The sequence below is a fragment of the Pipra filicauda genome, unplaced genomic scaffold (genome assembly GCF_003945595.2).
Source record: "Pipra filicauda isolate LSUMZ 115617 unplaced genomic scaffold, ASM394559v2 scaffold5_size6683894_pilon, whole genome shotgun sequence".
Classification (NCBI taxonomy): domain Eukaryota; kingdom Metazoa; phylum Chordata; class Aves; order Passeriformes; family Pipridae; genus Pipra; species Pipra filicauda.
The window spans coordinates 2,838,159-2,857,289 of NW_024104754.1; the positions used below are offsets into that span (position 1 = coordinate 2,838,159).

The window sequence follows — 19,131 nt, forward strand, 5'->3', positions numbered from 1 at the left end:
CAAAGGAGCTTCATCCTCTCAGGATCTGGAAAGTTTAAGGACTTACAAAAGCAGCTTAGGTAGTTTATATAATCAAACAGAAACCATGCAAGCTCCAGACATGACATAGACTCATTGAAAATATTCTGACGGGTGGATGGGTGTAAAAACATTACAGCACATTAAAAAGGTTTATACATTTTTATATTATAAGTTACCATGGCGTGTTGAAAAACTTCAGTGAGTTCTAGGTTTTAACTAGAGTTTGTGTTGTAGAACTAATAGATTCTTTTTTTAAAAAATTATTTACCAGAGGACTATCACTATTTTTAGTATCAAATCTTCATTTTTTCAGTATTCTGGGGAAAGTAGAACTACTATGCATTTCACAGGGGGAAACAAAAAGTAATTTTATATCTTTCAAGCATAAAATTTTGCATCAGCATTATTATTATTATTATCCCTAAGCAGTATTTTGAAAGAGCTTTGTGTTTATTAGGCAATCAACACCCACAACAATAATCTCATTCCTCTTGCAATCCCCAATGAAAAATACAATTGGTGTTATCCCTTATAATAGCTACCTGAACCAAATGCTTAGGATTATTCAACACATAGATTAAGAACCATCTTCTCCAATGGTTATTGTATCAATCTGTTCCTTAACACGCATTTATGATACAAGTATCAAAACAGAGCAAGTATAAAAAGTTTATCATATCTGGCAAAACAGTATCAATCCCAGGACAGGGCATATTCGGGGGAAACTCATCTTCACCTCCTCCTTTTTCTAGTGTTATTGTAGGAGTGGTTCTTGGGTAGTTACAAATATTTAAACTAGACTGATGTATTACTATATTAGTATTGATTTTGTTTTAGAAACATCCTGCCCAAAGAATTTTTTGCACCAATCACCAAATAAAAAGTATTTCTACCTTTTTGGTTTATTTTGTTCTATTGTTTCTTTACTCCCTGCATAGTGACCAACCAAAAAGACAACAAAGGTGTCCAGTTTCCTCAAATCTGCAGAAACAAGAGGCTTGATATTTTCTGACCAGAAACCTTTTCCAATACTCAAAGTATATTTTGCAAACCAACATACACTTTCGATGAGATTTTAAGTCCAAGGTTGTAATTGCTGTTAATATGACTCTGAAGGCCAGTTCTACACTGTGGTAATAGGTGACCAAAGGGAATCAAAACCTTTGGTGTAACTGAGAAATGTTCAGAATTCACATGGAGAAGGATGTGTAAGGGGGTGTTTAAGACTCAATACAAGTCACATAGACATCAGGAAAAGGAAAGAAGTGAGGCTTGCCCTGTGAGGAACAGAATCACAGAATCTGCTACTAACCCCCTATTTTCATTTTCTACTTCCATTTCATCCTTTTATTATCACATTCCGTTCTTCCTCCTTTAAGAAACTAAATAAACTGCCCTGCACTACTGGCAGAAGAAAATAACAAACAATTGTTCCAGATTTCCAAAAACCCAGTTCCTTTTTAAGTCTTCAGTACAATGCTTATGAAGAAACGCATACATGTTATATAGCAGAGGATGAGAATCATCTTGGTCGGAAAAACCCAAAACATGATGACTTTGAATTGAAAGGTAAAGGTTAAAATTGTAATGGATATGTGCTCTACAGTTATTAGAGTACAACAATGCTGTCCTTATGCTAGAGAAAACAGATAAATAAGTTTACATACGCATCAGATGAAAGATCCCATCACAGGCGTTAATGTGAGACAAGAAGGAATTTCCTAAGCCTTGTCCAGTGTGGGCTCCTTTCACAAGGCCAGCAATATCCACCACATTCAGAAATGCTGGAATTTTGCTGAAATATGAAAGTCAAAAGTTTCATTACTGAAGCATATTAGTAAAAATTTTTTGGCACAGAAATAAATTCAGAACATGAAAATCCAACATTTCTTTTTTCTAGAACAAGTTAAACATCACACTATGGAACGTATTACAAAATCCCCCCCCTCCCTTGTAACCCTAACCCTTCTCTAATTTCTCTGTAAATATTTATGTAAAATTAAGTAAACTAATTTTGAAGTAAGTAAACTAGTTTTTTGGAACTATACAGACAACTATACAATCATCAACAAGCTTGGTTCAGCAGGCATAAAGTCTATAATGTGTGAGGCACAATTTTCACAGCACCAAAGGGATGAGACATACAAATGGCCATTGCACTCTGCTATCACACACCTCTAAGGTTACCATTCAGTTCTGTAACTTATGCAACTTTCTCAGAAGACAAGGCCATTTTTTTAATACAGTGGTGATTAAAACTAGCAGTGATCAAAGCAGAAAACAAGTTAAGATGAAGCATGTATTATAATGTAAACAGCTGCAATGTTTTCCACCACAGTGAACAGCAAAGGGTTAAGTAGACATGTCCACATGACATTTTATACAGCAACAACACAACAGTCATGAAGTTCGAATTACCTGACACAAAAATGGAAAAAAGCTTTTAAATTAATGGAAAATGCATATAGCAATTTATAAACTACAAACCTTTTATCCTCTGCAAATTCTCAAGTTGTTTTAAAATTAGCAAATACCTTAACAGGCATTCATTTTTTCATGTATACTCTAAACCAAATTACTTCTCAAAATCCAGCTCAGTCAGGAAAAAAAAAAAAAAAAACAAACAAAAAACACGCTAAAACTTTGTGAAAAGGTGTTGACTAAAAGCACCTTCACGTGGTCTACACAAATGACAATACCACCATAAACAGACACACCGACGTGAAGGGTGTGACCTGCGCTCTGCAGCCTGTGGGAGCACACAGTGCCAATTTGTAAAGCAGTGAGTGTCGGGTCTTATGGTGAGTGTTCTGTTTTATGGTGAGTGTCAGGTCTTATGGTGAGTGTTCTGTTTTAGAGTGAGTGTCTTCAACACGAGATTCAAATCTAAAGATATAAATTCTGTGGTCTACCTTAAGATGTCTTTTCCAAACACCTGCCTTTGCAGTGCTGCTCAGAGACAGAAGCAACCACTAAGACGGGAATGAGGGCTAGGGATGACCTAGCCAGTAACCTCCTAAACAGCCCTCCTAAACAAAAACCTTCTCTGAGCAGCATTACACTTCTGAAGTCTTTTCTGTCCACAGCCCAAACTGAGCTTTACTTTTTTTAGTGTGACAACTTGCTGATAAATACATTTGTTTTTTTCAAATATTGAAATATTTGATGGCATGACTGTTGTCAAATCTGTAAGAGCAGGAAAATCCACTGGCATCAGAAAATAACTCTTTTCTTATCCCAGTGCCTGGTATGACAGCTATGGCCCAGATAGAAAAAAATGTAGTTATGGAAATCTATAGATCAATGTCTCTGCTCAGAGCAACTGGCTTAGGTTGAAAAAAAGCACATTTCCAACTTTTTTTTTCCTTGGTGCTATCCCACTTCCACTTGATTGCAAATAGCACAACACATGGTTTAATACCAGCAGGAGCACCTCCTCACTTCAAATGAACTCCCTAATCTGGGAAGAGATGATCCACTAGAATCTGTCTTAATATGGAACACCAATTATTTCTGGAAGAGTGGTAATCTAAAAGTTTTGTTTTCAATCTTGCTCTAACACTTCCCAAGACATATAATCTCTTCCAAGTAAAATAATTTCACAATACCAGATCACAATACAAAATACAAAATTTTTTTTTACGAAGTTGAAGTTCAAAGTATCACTAAACCTGTCAGGTGTAATAAATTAGGAACTTAATGACATGTTTCATGCCGCTAATACCTTTGTGATGTGCTCAGAAAGAAGCATGAATACCCTGAAGGGTGATTTTGAAAAAATACACATGAAAATATTTACAACGTAGCACAAGTTACTTAAATCCAAGTACACAATATGCTGACTTTTAGCTTTAAACTTCACTAGGCCCATGAAAAGAAGGGCCCATCCTTGGGAAGACAAATATCACGTGCTGCATGTTAATGCTGTGGAATGCAGTAGAAAGAACATTAATATAAGAACATTCTGAAATAAACCAATTTTGCAAATTTCTCATTTTTGTCCTACTACGGTTTTCTTATCAAACTACCTTTTTTTTTTAACTATCAGTACACAAACTAAGAAACAACAAATCCTCCTCTAAGGTACTATCAAGAACGACTCACATTCTGAAGACAAAAGCCAGTAACTCCTTTTGCCTGATACACAAAGCTGACATACTTCAGAAGAAACAGCGGCCACTTCCCTGTCAGACTTGTTAGAACTCCTTGTTTTTTGACATATAACTAACTCAAAAGCAAGACAGAAAAATACTGCTCTTTAAAGCACTTCTCCATTGTCATTTAAACTGTTTTAAGAAAAACAGAGGTGGTGTTAGAAATGTTGTATGCTCCCCTCTCACCTTTCTGGTAGGATTAACTTCCTGACCAGCCATCAGAACAATTCACACTTTTGCTACAAAGATGCCACATTAGAGTAAGGCAGATACCTTCATATGCAGATGACCACTCTATCACCAGATTCAACCTCATTTGCTAGACAATGGGAAGAAACCACATTCATTTCACAGTTGACTAATACAAGCAAGAGACCTTTGAAGTATCTGGGTTTCCAGGACGTTTTCTCACCTTCACTTTGGGTACCACAAAGCTAACATTCCAAGCAAATTAATACTATGCCCACTCCTAGGTCTAAATATCTGTTTCATCATAGAAAGATGAATACCGAGAAAAGCAGACAAAGGCACAAGCTAGTCACACCTTCCTGTACTCCAAAGGACAAACAGTAAACATCATGAAACTAAATAAAGAGAAAACACTGCACACAATGGTGGGAAAGTATCGTATACCTCAAATATGGTTATTGAAGACTTAACTGGATTGTTCTATTTTCTTTTTTCCTCCTTCTCTAAACAAATTAATTTCCATTTCTTAAGATTCGTTAGTCAGCATTAGCATAATGTCACTGAGCCTCAAATGATCATCAGGAACAGGTGGCATCAGCAGATCATTTGTACAAATCAGTGCAACACCAACCTACCATAAAGCATGTCACAGGAATTTATAGTAATTGTATGAACAGTATGAAACAGAACACCAAATTCAGAAGTATCTCTGTATTTTAATCACAGGTGTAATCCTTGAGCAAGGATTTTTTACCTCACTTAGACAGCAACAGTGGGTTTGTGTTAGTGTCCTACCTTCACTGTATAAGCGACGGTGCAGTAGAGAGCACAAAGACTCGCTGGGCCAGACCAAGTTCAGTTTTGTAGTTCAGTGGTTACAGTTTTCATTCAGGAATAAGAGGCTTACACCATCCATAGGGTTACACATTTTACAGGGGATGAGGCCTATTTTTCACCAACTTGGTTTCAAATTTCACTTCAAACTTCAGTCCAAAACAGTTATTTAAACAGGCAAGAGGAGTTTCTTTACCTGACCTGTTGTCCAGTACAGCAGTTCTGAATGGTACAATGCAGTCAGTTACCTATTTGCTTCTAAAATGCACACATATATGGTATCTCTAATTTGTTGTGAGTATTGTTTTTCTAAAATTTGAGGGGAAGAGGCATACATTTATTTCTTGGGTTTCCACTAGTAATTGCTTTGTAGTAATTGCTGTTTCTCTCCCTGGGTTTTTACACTTCTAGGTTTCCACAATCTCTCTTCACCAGTGCAAACAAAACCCCATTAGTTTCTCTGCAGCATTTGCTACAGTTTACTTAAACCTCACATCCACCACAAGACCCTGGAAAGCCACATGACAGCTTCAAGTAAATTCAAAGTGCAGCAGTTTTCCAGTAAGCCTAGATGATAATACTCACAACATACTTCTTACTCATGTCTTTAATAGTTCAAGAACTTTCTCTCAATTCAAACTCTACCTAATCCTATAGATCCCACATACCAAAAGTATGTGGGTTCTTCAGTATTACGGTATCATGTCCAGCTTCCCTTTCTCTTTGGTAAAGCCAAATGTGCTACTCATCTCCTAATTCCAGCATAGGCTCTTCCGCCTTTAAAAGCATCTATGTCAAATCTGTTAGAAAAGAAATTATTCTTCTTTCATGAAAATTCATACAACTTAAGTAGGAGTCATCTGTTAAGAGTTCACAAATGACCTGAAGTAAAAGTAGCAACATAGGAGAACATGTATATTGTGATAAACTCTTAGAGAGCCATTGAACTTTCAGTATGTCCTCACTGCTATTTTTGGCTCATTTCCAAACAGAAACGAACAGTTCAAAAACCCTCCCTCTTCCAGGAGACTGTATTCCCACTTACAGCTTCTGCAATCAATCTTGCAAGCAGTTTTGACCAATGTAAGCAAAATCCCTCACTGGGCAATTACAGGAATCTGCTTCTGAAGAACTAGGTACTGCAGATGAACCCTGATCATTTCTATGCAAGAATGATTTCATTAATAGCATTTTATCCATGGTACTGGCAAACAAGACTTGAACCTAATGGCACATGAACCAGAAGTGAAAAATCTGCTAATTAAATTGCGCTTATATGAATCATAAAAAGGTAAGAGATTCAACGTGGATTACAATACATAGTCAGTGTCCTGTATATATCAAACACCTATTCAGTAAGTTATTACACCAACAAAATACAACTAATGAAATTTTGCCTTCTCCCATCAGGCAGAAAAGATGGCTTGAGTCACCAGTACTTAAGATCTTTCATTAACTGCTGGCAAATCTGCAATGCTACATCGCAGCCCAGTTGATTTACACAGGCTCAGAACCAACTGAAGAGCAGGCAAATTCAGTGACACCGAAGGAAGAAGAACATTAACAACAGGATATACGTGCCAATTTTCAGTCGTTTTCAGTAAAAAATGGGATTGCTTGGATGTGCTTACAGATGTTGATATGTTAGTTACATCCAGCTAAGTTATTGGTGTCTCACTCTGGAATTACAGGTGGTTTCCATTTACATAAATGCTCTTCTTAAATCTAGATTAAGTCCCACATGATGTCACTCAGAAAGTCCCACTGCTGATCTCATCTCTATATAACGCTTTCCAGCAACTGATTAATAATTCTGACTTTAAAACTTTATCAAGTATCTGAGTATGCTGTCATATAATGATAGTCCTACCCTACAGTGAGCTGAAGGGAACTTTTATCTAATATTGCAGAGGACTTTCAGGACCTAGACAGCAATGGAAATTACTCAGATTTAGTTCAGTAACCATCGCTTGATCACTAAAGATCTGAATGCATGATTTTTTTATCAGCCTGCAACGCACCAGAACAAACCAAAGCAATCTGCTGACAAAAAGAACAGAGATCCTGAAGTATAATGGGCAGTGCTAGAGTTGAAGAGGAGTAGTTGCAATTTACGTATTATCCTCCTTTGAGATAACCAGGACTGCTTTAAAATTTAAGTTTGAAAAGCACATCCAAGATAGATTAAAAACAGACTAAGTGAAATAGAAACGTTTGTGGGTGCAATAAGCTTTGCGTTTTGTGAACACGTATGTGCAAGACAACTCACCCACTTAAAGGTGCAAACAAGGAATGAAACAAATATTGACAGTTTTAAAGCAGTTTCATTCATCCTTTCTCACTTTACTCATTTCTGCTTATAATCTCATTTGATTTTAACTAAGGGAGGAAGTAGAAACATAGACTTCAAAATCACCTTTTTTACTAATGTTTTCACACAAGTGGATTACTATCAGCCAATACAGTCCTTCAGACGTAACTATTTACAGTCAGGCTGTAGATTAGTTAGCTTAGGCTTACAGTGCTTCTTCCTGAGTACTTCTTTTAGTTAATCATGTAGCTTAAGGTAAGGAAGGAAGAAAGAATGCAAATATTTGCAGTGAGGAGTTTATCTGGGGCACAAAATAAATACACTAAAGAGGACCTTGCAGTTTCCTTCACCCTCTCAGTCAGGCTTGAATCAAATGCCCTGAGGCACATCTCCTTGTCAGGCACAGCACACTACAGCTGTTGGCAGTAGGCAGGTCCGTATGGGCCAAGCCCAGTGGGTACATATAGTCAGAGGCTTTCAAGTTATGACACAAATCACTTGTTCAAATTACATGAGTTAGAAATACTTTTTAGGGTAAGTATGTCGAACTTTAACGTGATTAAGTAGCATCTGAATTAAATTTAGAACAAAAAATGCAAGAAAATAACTTTATTAAAGCTTTTATTAAGTTAATAAAATTTCTTTAGATGTACTACACTCAGTTCTTTTATTCTCTGAGACACAATGTCCCATAAAATATTAACTGCAGATAATAGATCAAGTGTTTCTGGCTTCCATGTCACAATTTTCATTGCAGGAGTTACCTGTTCAGATGAAAAACACCTCTTTTCCATTTTAGAATTAACAAATCTCAGCCTCTGATACCTACTTAGGATTCATAAATTAGTTGGGGGGAAGGGGAAAATACACTTTCTGCTTTAGTTCCTGCTGAAGTGAATCAGTTTAAAGAAAATATTCTCTTTCCAATTAGTAAACTGGAACTAATCCAATCATTAGTCTGTCAAACCCTGCCTGAAAGTACCTGTGTTGGGGGAACTGGGGTAGGAGGACAACAAAATAAAAAACCAGCAGTCTCCTTTCTGAAACAGCTACATGTGGGCACAATGTAACAAATATGAGTTTTCACTGAATATTGCAATAAATATAACACAAACAAATAAATATATACATTAAATTAGTAACATAATATAAACAAAGACCTTAAAATAACAAGCATTAAGAATCAGTTTTAGCAGATTTTCTTCTTTTTTGTAATATCCACAATTTCATTCAAACCAAAAAGCAAGCAATAGATAACATTAAAGCTCAAAGAAAGTTGCTCATCTATATCATTTGGTAACAACATAGCATTTTTTACTGGATGTTCTTGGAGCCCACCTTCTGTGTACAGTCTATATCACTGAACTTATCTACTGCCAACAGTCATATATATATACATCATATACATCCAACTGCTGCAGAAATAAAAAATGCACAGGTTACAAGTTCTGGCACTGTATTTTAATAAGTACAGATTTTAACTGTGCATAATAGTCTCTAAATTGTTGCCTACATGACTTCATTTACAAACATTTCCATTTCCAATCAAGTAATAGCAGTCAGCTTTCACACTGGCTAGCAAGTAGCACATCAGTCCCAACCAAGCTGATGCTCTCTTCCTTTGGAGAGAGGAATAGATCTTCAAGCAATAATCAGTACCTGAAGAGTCTAACTCTTCCTCCAATGGCAGAACAGCCCCTAACTCATACCAGCAACATCCTTGGCAATAGTCAGTCTTGCTGTAGCAGCAGCAATCTCAGTTCAGTGTGACAGTCAGCAGCTACCAGCCCAGCCCTCTCCTGCTCTTCCCTCCACTGGCTCACAGCAGGCACCAACACACGATCACTTTGGCCTGTCATACATTATTTTAGTTAAAACAAAGTCATTCCTTCCCCAATAATGTCTGCAGTTATGTGAAGACTAAGTGCAACACATGGAAAATAAAAACCTGAATGCTTTAGATTTTGAAAGACAAAATCTTGAGGCTAGACAAGAGTCTAATTTAAAGAGAATTCACTGTTTATAAAACATTCTGCGTGCACAGATGGATTACGTCTACTAATCCAAACAAGCACAAAATTAACATAGGACGTGTTACATAAAGATGAAGAACAAAATCAAGACTATACAGAGAAATTAAGACATTTAAATTACAATTCAGTAGCATATCTTTGTGACTGTAGCCTTCTTTTCCTGAGTTAGTCTCAGGCAGACAAGCCCAAACAACCCAGTAAGTTACCTCAGGCTACTGTGCTACTGAATTATCACTATCACTGCTTTATTACTGTTACAGTGAAATATTAAACTCGTATAAGCAGCATAAGTGACCTCAGGAGCTATAACTATCCACTAATACCCACACTCATTGACTGTAAGTACCAGAATCATGGCTGGGCTTCACGAACAAAGATTTGGGAAGGGCTCTACCCACATTTGCTGCAAGAGCACTGGTGGCTAAAAAGGCCAACGCGAGATAGACAAGTCCAGTTGCAAAAGGCAAATAAGTACCAAATACTGCCAAAAAGCATTCAAATGAAAGCTGATTATCCAGCTCATTATCAAATGAATACAGATTCAGCAAATGTACTATTTTCATCAACATTTAAGAGTGATGAGAGAGAGGGAAAAAAAGAGCAAGGGAGGGAATTTGCAAGTCTGAGAACACACATTCAAGTATTCACAATCTTTACATCTGTCCTTGTAAGGTGAGATGGCCTAAGGCAGGTGAGGGAGAGGTAACAATCTCTTTGTCACTTCAATTAGTAATTCAGAAACAGCCATTTATAATTAAGTGAGAAGAAAAAGAGATTATTGAAGTGGTCAGAGTGGTACTAATACTATAATTTAGAAGAGATTTGTCAACAAAACTTAAAGACCACACCATTATCTCTGCACAATCAACAGCCTGGAAGTTTTGTCTCTATTTCAGCAGTTTCGTTTTTGTGATCCATGCAATAACAAGTATGCTTAATGTTGACTTGAGCAGGAAAAGCAAGATAACATGTTATAACAATCCACATTAGCAAACAGCTTTGTATCAATGCAGTATTTAAAAAGTGCACAATAATTACAGACAGAAGTAGCTTGTTTGGACCTGAAAATTAAGTGTCAGCATATGGATTTTTCATTAGCAACTGATCAATCTTCTTTTTAATTGTGGGTGTGACCTGGGTCTAAAGTTGAGGCCCAGGTGTTGAACAAATGCACAGACATACATGCTAGTTTGCCCTATGGTTTATGTACACTCACTTTATTCAAGATACCTCTGCAAGTAATTGCAAACTAAAATTAATGACTCACAAATCCTTATTAAAGTATGTTTTCTGAGAGCACCTTAAATTTTGCTGTTAAAGAAAAAAAAAATTCCCACACTGAACATATAGAGCAGATTACAGAAACAGTGAACAGCAGAAACCATTGATGGGACAAAATTAATACACTCCTAGAATAATGATAGAATCAGAAGAGACGTAGTGTAGGAATATCCCTGAATATATCAAGTAACAAGTAGCAGAGCCTATTAAAATGGGAGAAAAGTCACAGGCAAAAAAGGCTGCCCATAAATCTTACTGTCAAATGACTGAGGATGAGGATGCAGGGATGTTGACAGGTATTGGCTACCTACGGCATATACAATATTCCAAATGATACAAAATACATGGTGGAAATCTTAGAAATTAGCAACCTCGTGACATGTTAGGTATGTCCACTACTGTTCATTTTCCAAATCTCTTCAGAATCCCTCAAGTCACCTGGGAGCACCCAGCTTCAAAGACAGGAACACCAAGCACCAAACGGTGCTGAGCAGTGACTAGCAGCTCCCACATTTATCATTCTCATACAACAAAAGTCATACGGGGGGCATGGGAAAGGTAAAATCCAGGTACACACGTAATTTCACATTCTAAAACAGATGTTAGTAAAAACTTAAAGATATTACAGTTGTACTAAACTTTTATGAAAACTTTTAGTTCCACAGTACTACTTTAGCTTAACTGAAGAAAAATGTTAAGAATTTGAGTTACCTTGGAGGTTTGTGATACTGGCATAGGAAGTCAAATCTGTCATCTGGCACAGGTACTCGACTCTCATTTGGATCAATAGTACAGAAAGGGAAATTTTCTGCTGCTGCTTGACTCTTAGTTAACACATTGAAAAATGTTGATTTCCTATAAACGAAACACACACATTCTTGAAGAAGTCCAATTTAGAAGCATTTAAAAGGACTGGATAAAAAAGACATCTTATTCCAACTTGAAAACAATACTGAGCTTTCCCTTTACTTCAGTGACAGTGACCATTCCCCTGACTCTAGCAGAAGACATTCTTAAATATGTATCTGGAGTGTCTCACTGAAACCCAATGATGTTTGCCTCTCTTTCCTACCCTTCAAAATTCCCTCAAGTAACTATATTGCACATGCCTATTAGCAAATCTAAGTCACAAGCAATGCACAGCCCTACTGACCATTTTTCATTTTCCTCAAGTACAAAGTGAGACACCCATAAGAATGTTTGAAATTAATTTTTGAACTAGTTTTGCCATGACTCACCAGCTCTTTCCACAAGTGCATTGTTTCTTCATATTTATTTACATAGTAACACAATTTCAGTATCTAAGCAATAAAAGTCGACAACCAAAAAAGAGAAAAAAGGGGCACAGAAAGCCAACCACAACAGTTAATCAATTACAAGCAACTGTCTGTGCATATGAAGATACAGTTCTACCTGACCAAACCTTTTTCATCCTTGTTAAATATCAATGGGAAAAGCCTACAAGTGCTCTATCAGGAAAAAAGAGAACACTTTCCCTTAAACCAAGTAGCAGATTACTTTGCTAGGTGGCATTTATTACACCAAAAGAGAGCAATTCTTGAGTTACTGCTCAGAGAACGTTCTTTATCAACTCCCAAATCTTCTACCATAAATATTCAGGTTGTTGTGGGTTTTTATTTGTTTGCTGGGGTTTTCTTGTTGCACACAACTTCTCAGCCACTGGGAAGAAAAAAACTGAGCGCTGCCCTGCATATGGCCGACATGCACAAAAGTCACAATTTTCTTTGAAAGTTACACCAAAACATAACCACAAATGCTATTTATCCCCATTGACATGTTGTACAGTGTTACTACTAATTATTTCCTTTATGGAGTGAATCTTACCTGCATCTACCTGAAAAATAAAATAAATGATGATGAAAAGACAAGAAAGCAATGCTCATGGCTTCGAGACATGGCACAAAGGCTTTTCCTCTAATTTTTTAAAGATTTAAAGCTTTGAGAATGCTGAAAACTTCTTTTAGTAAATACGATGTATGAATTAATACCAAAAAGTTACACACTTATATTCTCGAAGTAATCAATTCATCATCCTTTACAAGTATAGCTCCGAGGAGGAGCTATAACAACTACAGCTGAGAATCATGACAGAATCAAGGATTCACCTTCCATCATCTCTCCCAAACTGTCACTTACACAACATGTTTCATTACAAACTCTGAAGAAGTTTCAAGAAAGGAAGTTCTCTTCACTGTTAATGACATGAATAATTAATCCATTCCTGTGCACATCATCCCCAAACATAAAAGAAACTTGCAGGCATGTATTCCTATGTATTTGCATGAAAATATACATTACACACACGCAACAGTGGAAGCAAGGAAGTGCAAAACACATAGTGTTTTATAAAAGTCAGCAATTGCTAAGACTTGTCCTTTCTTTGAATCCTTGACTATTATCTTGTCCAGACTTGTGCATACCTGTCTCTCGCTACCTGTTTTACACGGCTCCACCTGTAAGCAGCTCCAGCTAAAGATGGAAGTCTATCACCAAACAGTAAGACTCGGTCTGTGTCTCTCAGCTCGTATCCCCACCCGCCTTCACCCAGAGACCGCGTCAGGTCGCTCTGCCCGGCGAGGGGCAAACCCGGTACCCCGCTGCCCGCTCCCCGCCACCACCTACCCCACGTTCGGCAGCCCGACGATCCCGATCTTCAGGGACGTCCCGAACCGTCCGATGATCGGATGCGACTTGACCCCATCGCCTCCCTTCTTCGGGGGCATCTGAAAGCACAGAGCAAGGCACGCTGAGCTCCCCGCGACACCCCCGCGCACCCTCCCCGCCCCGTCCCCTCCCGGCGCGGCGGCCCAGCCGGGGCCTCCGCCTCCAGAAGGCCGCGCAGAGACGCCCGCGTTGCAGTGCCGGGCGGGGGCGCGGCGGTGCCGGGGGTCCCGGCGGCGGTGCCGGGCGGGGCGGGCGGTCCCGCTCACCTCGGCCCGGCCCGGCCCCGCCGCGCAGCAAAGGCGCCCGTGGACCCTCGCACGCGGACACGCCGGCGGAAGGGGCGGTGCCGCGCGCGGCCATTGGCCGGGAGCGGCGCGAGGGGAAAGGTCGCGCCGGGGGCGGCGCCGAGGGAGCGCTCCCGCCCCGCCCCCTGCGGCCCCCGCGCCGGCCCGGCCTCCTCGCGGGCCCCGTGCGGAAATAGGGACGTGCGGGCTGAGGCACAAAGAGTAACGCGCTTGGCTGCGAGCAGGGACGCGGGCACAAATCGCACAATCAGTGAGGTTGCAAAAGACCTCTGAGATCATCGAGTCCAACCTATGACCGAACACCACGTTGTCAACCAGACCATGGCATTCGGTGCCATGTCCAGCCTTTCCTTAAACACCTAGAGGGACCGTGACTCCACCACCTTAGGCAGCCCGTTCCAATGTCTAATCACCCTTTCTGTGAAGAAGTTTGTCCTAATGTCCAACCTAAATCCTAGTGCAGCTGAAGGCTATAACCTCTTGGCACTATTTGCCTGCGAGAAGAGACCGACCCCCACCTGGCTACAACCTTCTTTCACGTACTTGTAAAAAGCTGTAAGGTCACCCCTGAGCCTCCTCTCCTCTAGATTAGTGTCCTGGTCTTCTGTTTCCCAACCTAACAATCCTGTACCAGAGCAGGAAGCACTGGAAAGGTGAAATACCCAGTGCCCAGAGAAGCGCCCTAGGCATCCGTATGCTTTTGGGATTCAAAAGAGCGCTGGTAGTTGGACCCACCACTAGATTTTTGTTTATGCTTCTCTAGATACTTATAAAGATGGTCAAGAGGAGACCATTATAAACACATTGGGATTTATTTATAACTATCTACGTTTCAAATTAATAAAATAATCTAGGAATAAAATAGAGATTTCATTAAGAAAAGATGAAACATTTAGAATCTATAAAAATTCATTTTGGAATGTTACAGAAGTGAGACTAGGACTCTTAAAAAAAACTAGACATTTTCTTTAACTCAGGCTCTGCCTCTCTGAACCATTAAAGACAAGCACCATCAAGTGTTGCCTGCTAAGAAAATTGAAGGAGAGAAGACAGTAAAAACTGTTCTTATAGCATGTCCTATTTTAAGTCCATAAGATAAAATTCTCAAAACTTGAAAAACACCAGAGTGAAGGAGTCAAGGTGAGAGTATCATCAGATTATATATCATCTCTATCACAATAAAAGGAATATAATTTTGAACATTTATTTAAATCCTTCTTTTTTTCTTTTTCTTTCTCTTTTTTTTAAGAAAGGATACTTTTACTAACCCTAATTTGATATTATACATAAAAAATGGCTATTACAACTTTTTTATTCAGTGACATGAGATTTTTGCAACAATAATGTTGAGGAAGAGAATGCTGTGTCTGTTAGCATAGTATTAGTACTATTAGTACAGTGATAATAACAATCAGTTCTTGCTGGTAATATGCTTATGTGGTCTTTCTACTGTCTTAAGATCTATCACTACACATTTAAGAGGAGAAAAAAAGAATATCAACCATCTAATTCAGATTAATATACACTTGCTTCACTGTTGAATAAAGCTAGTGTATTACTACACCAAACATTCAGAAATACTGAAATTAACAAAAATTATTTATAAATAAATGCAGAGCAGCTCCTGCATCCTTCACATCCCTAAATTACAAACTTCAGTAATCAAATTTAGTTTCCTTTTCAGGAATGGAATAAACACATCCTAATTTTCCACCCTTCTGAAGTTCAAGACACTTTTATCCATACTTGTCCTGAAAGTAGGGTTATGCAAGACTGTTTCACAGCAACAGTAAGGGATGGATTAGCTCTATTAATAAGATCACAAACTGTCTGAAAGACTATTTTTGGGAAGCTTTTCTGTTTATTACATTTTTTCACCATCCTAACATTTTGTCAGACAATGTTGTTGTCCAGTCTAGGCATGATAGCTCTCAGAAGATAAACTTTTTGACTGTCTTCTTAAAATAAAAATATTTAACTCTGCTGAATATTTTTGTGTGACTGGAAAGTTGGTATTTATCTGGCAGCTGATCAAGTCTAACTTTTTTTTGCTTACCAGTTCATAAGCACAATACAGACACAAGCAGTTCAATACATTAAGAAGTGTGTGTGTGTATACACAAATAATAGAGCCTACAATAGGTATAATTCTGATTTTAGCTTTTGGGGAAAACAGCTGAACTCTGGAAGACAAACAAAATTAAGATCCTGACTGCTTTTGTTGCTGTACTTCAATAAGACTACACATGGTACCAAAGTCAATGCTGTGTGTGCAAAAATTTGCAAGTTTGAATATAAGTTTTTAATTTATGCTCTTCATACAACATACTGTAATAATGCCCACCCCTCCTGCCCTCCCTCCGGTCTCTATATCCAGTTTACTGTTAGCATGGCCACTTCACTAAGTACAGATACAGGACTTCAAAGCATTTGATTCCTTCAGGTAGAAATCGACTCTTGGCAATGTAACACTTCATCTTACATGCTTTTGATTTTGAGTTGCTTTTAAAGTCAAGGTTTGCCTTACTCGGCTGAATATTTCTATCCAAATCTGTCATAATGGTGAAGACCTCATTTTAAACTGGCATACATAGTTTAAAACATAATAACCTTGACCATATTACATTTAAAATGTGTTTTATAAGCTTAATGGGAAAAAAAAAATCTAGAGAGCAATCATCTCAATGTCAACTCTCCAACACAGAAGTACTGCACAAATACAGCTTATTGTACAGCTGGAACACGTGCAGAAGTCAAAGAGCCCTGGAGCAACTCTACCTGATTAAAAACAATGTTTAAGGGACAGTAATAAAACAAACACTTTGTTGTTTCTGCCACCAACATACTCTTTGCTTTTTGCTGCCCAGAACATATATTTACAGCAGAGTCACTGTTAACTGCAAAAATAAGTGGTTCTGTAGAACTGAAAGAATAAAGACAGAGTCCCTGATCCTTGCTGTGACCAGGCAATGCTCAGTGCAACCCAGGGGGTGAGAAAAACAGAGCTGCTTTTGCACACCACCACTCTGAATTACCTGGGTCTCTGCCACTTGGAGGGCACTGGATGACTCCCAGTAATAAATACATTCAGTGCTAAAAAGAAACAGTATTCAAGGGCAGGTCTAAACTAAATGGTGTTCATCGAGTTCTGTGAAGTTTAAAGGTAGTCATCACCCAGCTGAACTATGCTTGAATACAATATTTTTAAATATTATGTGGTTTTCCTTTTAACTGCGGATTCAGGCAGTTTCATAGAGAATTTAACCTTATTCCATTCTTTATACACTTAAATTCATTCTTTGCATTTTATACTTAGTCATTTTCATGCTTTGGTATTCTGGTAACTGTCCTTATTTTAAGACCAGTTAATGATTGTTAATGATGTTAATGCTGCCCCAAACTGGTCAGGATTGCTACGGTGGCATAAAGCATCTCTCACCCCTTTCTGCAGTACCCCAGACTTTGTCAGTCTAAAAGATCAGGACAGTCTGATCTGCCACATATTATTAATATTTCTAGATCATGAGTCTGGAAATATCAGCTGAATTTCGTAACTTTAACATGGACAATGTCACTAACAGACATAACGCATGCTGAGAAGTTCATAGGGAGAAGAGTGAAAGAGATTAGCTCATAGGAAGAGAGAGAAAGCCAAGAAGAGAGAGGTTCTAGAGTAGGAGAAATAACCTGTGAATTAATGAAATTTTAGTTCAAAAGTTACAGGTCTACTTTGAACATTTCAGTAGCTTAGCAAAATGAGAGTCCCAATATAAAATAAAAATATTTTTATGATTAATACTAATAAAAACAGAGAAAAAAGCCTTTAATTGGGAATAATTATGAGGTGAGCAATACTAGGCTTTTTCTAGGCTTCCAGGCAGTTAGGACCATTCTAGCATGATCATTTTTTTTCTACAAATTAAACCATAAGACATGAAAGAACTGTTAAAAGAAAATAAATGGTAATAGTCTAAGAAAAAGGGTTAGATTTCATTTTATTTAGTGCTGTGAATGATAGCACTTAATTGTGGATTAATCAGGATGCTTGATTGTTGAACAACTAAGCCTGAGACAGGAACATCAGTATTAAATACTTCTTGTGCCTTGAAGGGTATTACTGAACATGGAAGAAGATTCTCTAATCTACAAATAGGGAGAGTTCTGTCTCTGAATTTGGGATATACCTGTATACCTATTAGCAAAAACAAAAATCAAGCCAAAAAGAACCCACCATAGCCCACCCCGCAAGAATGCTGACTAGGAATAAACCCACTGAAGGACTTATTCTTGAATCTGTTTTCTATAATCTTAGGGCATGTTCAGCAGCCTGGGAGATACCTGCAAGAAGGAAACCTTAGGGAAAATAAACTTTTCCATAATTTGCTCTAACCTCTACCATTTTGTGCGAGGTGCAAGTTTGAAGTTACAACTTAGAAAGCTAAAATAACATAATATTTGGCATTTAGTCTAGATTATTGACTGGTTGCAGTTAAATGTCTATGCAAGAATAGCAGACTCTTGCTAGCTTTCAAAGACATTTCATCTTTCTCTTCTAGGGCACAACAATGTTTGTAACATTTTTAGGATAGATACAATGACTTCATATATTGAACACAGTAGAAAAAAATGTATTGAGAGATTTGGATAATTGAACTCAAAAATGTCATCTCAGGAAAAAGACCATAAACCTCATTCTGGGCCTAATGCAGGCTGAACAGTTATATTCTAGCCTGATAAGATACATTGTATTTTGATGGAAGAACGAGATGAGCTTCTTAATATACTACATAAGTGATAACTATAAGTTTTATATATTACATATGTGCAAAACGACTGTAAAATGAAAACCAAACAAAATATTGAAGTACATCATGCAGCAATTCTGGAAGTGTTTTAAATTTTATCTATATTGTATTTATTTTACTTTATAACTTCAGGTTGTAATGTATTTTATAACATGAAGAGTTCAGATAAAACTCAATAATATTCATCTACATTTCTAGCAGTTGAGAAAAAAATTACTCATGGGAAATAGTTAGGACACCATTTGCAAAATAGCAAAGAATTCTTTACACTCTGGAAAATCTGCAACCTTTACCAGGTCACCCAAAGTTCTCACAAAAATTGCACGTATGGCTGGATGTGGAGCCTGGTGCAGTACAGAGAAAGGGGCTGTGACGTCCTCTGGGGTTATTCATTAAAGCCCCAAAGTGCTCACACCTGTACATGTAGAAAGGTGGTAACAGGTACACAGACTACACCTTCAAGATGGGATTGCATATGAAAATTTCAAGAGTTTACAACAGCAATCAACTAGT

At 37.9% G+C, this 19,131-nt stretch overlaps 1 protein-coding gene across 1 annotated transcript in view; it reads right to left on the minus strand.

Moving 5' to 3' along the window:
• OLA1 (Obg like ATPase 1) overlaps positions 1 to 13,852 on the minus strand; it is a 98,800-nt gene extending 84,948 nt beyond the window's left edge. Inside the window, exons 1-4 of the mRNA XM_027733660.2 lie at positions 13,775 to 13,852; positions 13,467 to 13,567; positions 11,535 to 11,678; positions 1,689 to 1,816 (exon numbers count right to left, since the gene is read on the minus strand). Coding sequence (XP_027589461.1) covers positions 1,689 to 1,816; positions 11,535 to 11,678; positions 13,467 to 13,567 — 373 coding nt within the window. The 5' untranslated portion in view covers positions 13,775 to 13,852. The remainder of the gene's footprint in view (positions 1 to 1,688; positions 1,817 to 11,534; positions 11,679 to 13,466; positions 13,568 to 13,774) is intronic.
• Positions 13,853 to 19,131: the final 5,279 nt, after the last annotated feature.